Source organism: Camelina sativa, chromosome 6, assembly GCF_000633955.1.
Source record: "Camelina sativa cultivar DH55 chromosome 6, Cs, whole genome shotgun sequence".
In the NCBI taxonomy this organism is placed as follows: Eukaryota; Viridiplantae; Streptophyta; class Magnoliopsida; order Brassicales; family Brassicaceae; genus Camelina; species Camelina sativa.
In genome coordinates, this window is record NC_025690.1 from 13,415,607 (window position 1) to 13,419,031 (window position 3,425).

The 3,425-nt window shown below is 37.0% G+C and overlaps 2 protein-coding genes across 7 annotated transcripts in view; both read right to left on the minus strand.

Annotated features, from left to right (window-relative positions):
* LOC104791186 overlaps positions 1 to 919 on the minus strand; it is a 3,494-nt gene extending 2,575 nt beyond the window's left edge. For 5 of the 6 annotated variants that reach the window (XM_019246758.1, XM_019246756.1, XM_019246755.1 and 2 more), the window contains exons 1-2: positions 744 to 915; positions 141 to 236 (exon numbers count right to left, since the gene is read on the minus strand). The gene's annotated coding sequence lies outside the window, so the exon portion shown is untranslated. Of the gene's footprint in view, positions 1 to 140; positions 237 to 743 lie in introns of all 6 variants that reach the window. The other variant, XM_010517017.2, reaches the window with a different exon arrangement.
* The window catches only part of LOC104791191 (kinesin-like protein KIN-8B), a 5,355-nt gene continuing 3,768 nt past the window's right edge, over positions 1,839 to 3,425 (minus strand). Inside the window, exons 14-15 of the mRNA XM_010517021.1 lie at positions 2,486 to 3,049; positions 1,839 to 2,360 (exon numbers count right to left, since the gene is read on the minus strand). Of these exons, the coding sequence (XP_010515323.1) occupies positions 2,058 to 2,360; positions 2,486 to 3,049 (867 nt within the window). The 3' untranslated portion in view covers positions 1,839 to 2,057. The remainder of the gene's footprint in view (positions 2,361 to 2,485; positions 3,050 to 3,425) is intronic.

Genomic DNA, 3,425 nt, shown 5'->3' on the forward strand with positions numbered 1-3,425 from the left:
CCCCCCCACCAAATAGCAGACACCATTACACATACACTTCCCAAAAAGAAGTCATAAGCCCTTTGTTCTCAAAGAGATGGCTTTTAAACAGAACATAGAAATTAAAAGATGGGTTTTGAATTGAGGGATAAGAGAGAGACCTGCACTCCAAATGTCGATTTCTTTCCCGTAACTTCGCCTTAATACTTCAGGAGCAACGTAGTAAGCACTCGCAACTATATTCCGGTAAACTTTTCCTGTAGTTGTTGGTTTCACAAACGTAACATCAAACATATTAACATAAGAATCAAAATAGACGAAAATGGCATACTTGACAATATCATAATCTGTGCAAGACAACATAAACCCAATACGCTAAAGAGTATGATCATTCTTCAATGAACAGAGTAGCCCCATAACATTCTCATTGTTACACAATGCAATGAACTACCAAACTCCAAAGACCAATTTCGATACTAAGGAGCCTAGTGCAAGATTCCAAACAGTTGAACATACCAAATGGTAAAAACTATCAAACCCAAAGATGATTCCATCAAAAGTTAGAACCTATAGCTCACGGACAACCCGAAGTCAGTAGCTTTAAGCAAAATAGCTCTTTGCTTTAAGCTTTAAGCATAACACAGAACAAGACCCGCGACGTTACAATAGTAAATTGTAAAACCCACGAAGCAAATATGAATCATACAACACAGAACAAGACCAACACCAAGCAAATCAATTGAACTGAGGGATTAGAGAGAGACCTCTGAATCTATTGTTATGGTGGCGTGAAGGTAGCGTGACGATGGCGTGACGGTGGAGAAAAAGGGTTGTGGATGCTCGGAGCCTCCGAGTCGGATGTGGCGTGACGGTGGCGAAAGATTCGCGAGTCGTGAGTTGACGGGGGTTGCTACCACTAAACGCTGTCACATCAAGAATTCAATGAAAAAAAAGCTATGGGCTACCCATTTAAAATTAAGTAAGACCCATTAATAAAAGGGCTTAAACGATGCACCCAATTAAAATTGTTTGTTTTTAAAACGAATTCGGGTCTAAAAACAATGTACAGAGCCCGTTAAGACCCGCATGCTTAACGCCAGTTTAACATCACTAAACACTGCACATAAGTTGGTCAAAACGGAAAATTTGGTTTCCTTTATGTAAAGTAACGTTTTAAACCTTCAAAGTATCACTCGGTTAAATCTAACTTTCACTAACACTATAAATCTTTAAAATGATTTTACTAACACTTTAAACCTTAAAACTAACTTTCATTTTTGTACCGACATAAAAAAATACCAGAATAATAATATCTGTCAACACGAAATAGTTAAACTATGTTGGTTTAATTTAAATTTTAATTACTTTTAGTTTTTATAAATAAATAAAAAGATAAAAAAAAAATTTGTGTTCATCTTCATTGTAGACAAAACTTTTACGACGTTAGTTTTCACGTTATTAATCATTTTAATAAATGCATCTCTACTGGATTCTCATTCAAATCGATTGACTTCTCATTGGAAACCAATGAATCTTCTAAATATGTTGTCGTCTTCAATTTTACATTTGTCAAATGTTTTAACCTTACCTCTGTTTCTTCATTTTTTTTTGATGTATTTTTAAAGTTTTTTTTATCAATTGTAATAAATAATTAAATTAATTAAACAAGTATTGAAATCAAACTAGCATAGTTTAACTATTTCACGTTGACGGATATTACTATTCTGTCATCTTTTCATGGTGATGCAAACAGAAAAGTTAGTTTTAAGCTTTAAAGTGTTAGTGAAATCATTTTAAAATGTTTATAATGTTAGTAAAAAAATCTCAAGGTTTATAATGCTACTAAAACACTTTGAAGGTTTAAAATGTTAAAATGTGATTTTATATAACCTTTTCCCCATATATATATATATACACACATCAACATCAATCGTATCAGAGAGAAATCAATACCGTGGACGTTGCTGTACAAACAACAAAACAAAACAAGTCATGTGAAAGTGAGACTGTGAGGCGTTTTAAAAAAAATTGGGCCTCAAAACTGACTCGAAAAATCGAACTCAAGTGTTGGTTTTATGTCATTGGTGTTGGCGTTGAGTTTTGTTTCCTTTATTGTGACCTTTAGCGCCTCCTCCTCCTCTATACAAGTTCTTGACGCCTTTTGTTCCTGAAAGTGGGCTTGTTCCATATACTCGTTGTTGGTTTCTTGCACCATTGGACGATGGTACTGAAGTAGCAGCGCGTGGACTGTTGTATGAACCGTTTCTCACAGTGACGGCACGGGGACTTCCATAGAAAGGTTGCACAGTTGGGGTGGTGGCCCCGTTGATGAGTCCAGCTCGTGGGCTACTATATGGACTTGTTGTGTTGGCCAACATTTCCTGGTTGCAATCAGAACATATAGAATGTTAGTTTTACAAATTGAATAAGTGAGATTGACCTCATCGCATCTGAGTTCAATTAACTTTTAAAAAATGAAGAAGAAATGGAGTGTTATGATACGTACCCTTTGAGGAGGCTGGTAAAAATTGGGACCTAGATGGGAAGAGACCATCCGAGGAGAAGAACTGTTCGCAGTTTGTGGATAAGAGACTCGGCGATGATTGCCTCCTGTGTCGATCCGTGAAGCTGGTCTGCTGCCACCAACCCAACCATCGTGGCTTTTCCTAAGATTGACAAATGCAGGTGGCTCCTGTCCCATGTAGTAGTAAGAGCTGTGGTGTTCCTCTCTGCATAAAGTAGGAGTTGGAACCCATTGTTGACCTTTCGAAGAAGGGTCTTGATAACTCTGGAACGTGCAGGATGATTTAGAATATGAGTGGCCCATGAAAGGGATGTTTGCAGGTATGAAACTCGGTGTCTGTTTCCGATAAGGAAGTCCTGGAAACGATGCCATACTACTCCAGTCTTCGATTGTGATTCCTTGTTTTGCAGCGAGGTCAAACACTTGTTTCTCTTCAACTCCTAAACCCATTAGCAAATTCCATAGGTTTCTTTGGGCTTCCCTTTGGTTGTAAATGATTTGGTCTCTCATTGCCATTTCGAACTGTAGTTCAGTATTACCCATCCCCTACATTTATAAAAAGAAACAACAATATCAGTTGTGTATGAACCTCAGGGTCAAGAAAATGAGAATTTGCTTTGTTTACTTTACTCACCAGGAGCTTATACTGATTGAGAATATGCAGATAAGTTTTGTTTCCGTTGTTATTTATTGCTTCATTGAGCATATCCTGTAGTTTACAGCGATGTCTTTCATTTTCTTCAATTTCCTGTAAAAATGAAGATATTAGGATGATTTGCAATGACAATGATTAAGTGCAGAGCTGAAATATATGACAAAGAAAAAGGTATACTCTCTGGTAGTTAACACCGGCTTCATCATTGTCGCGGATATTATCAAGTATTACTTGTCGTCTGCTACTTAGAGCTTCGACTACATCTTT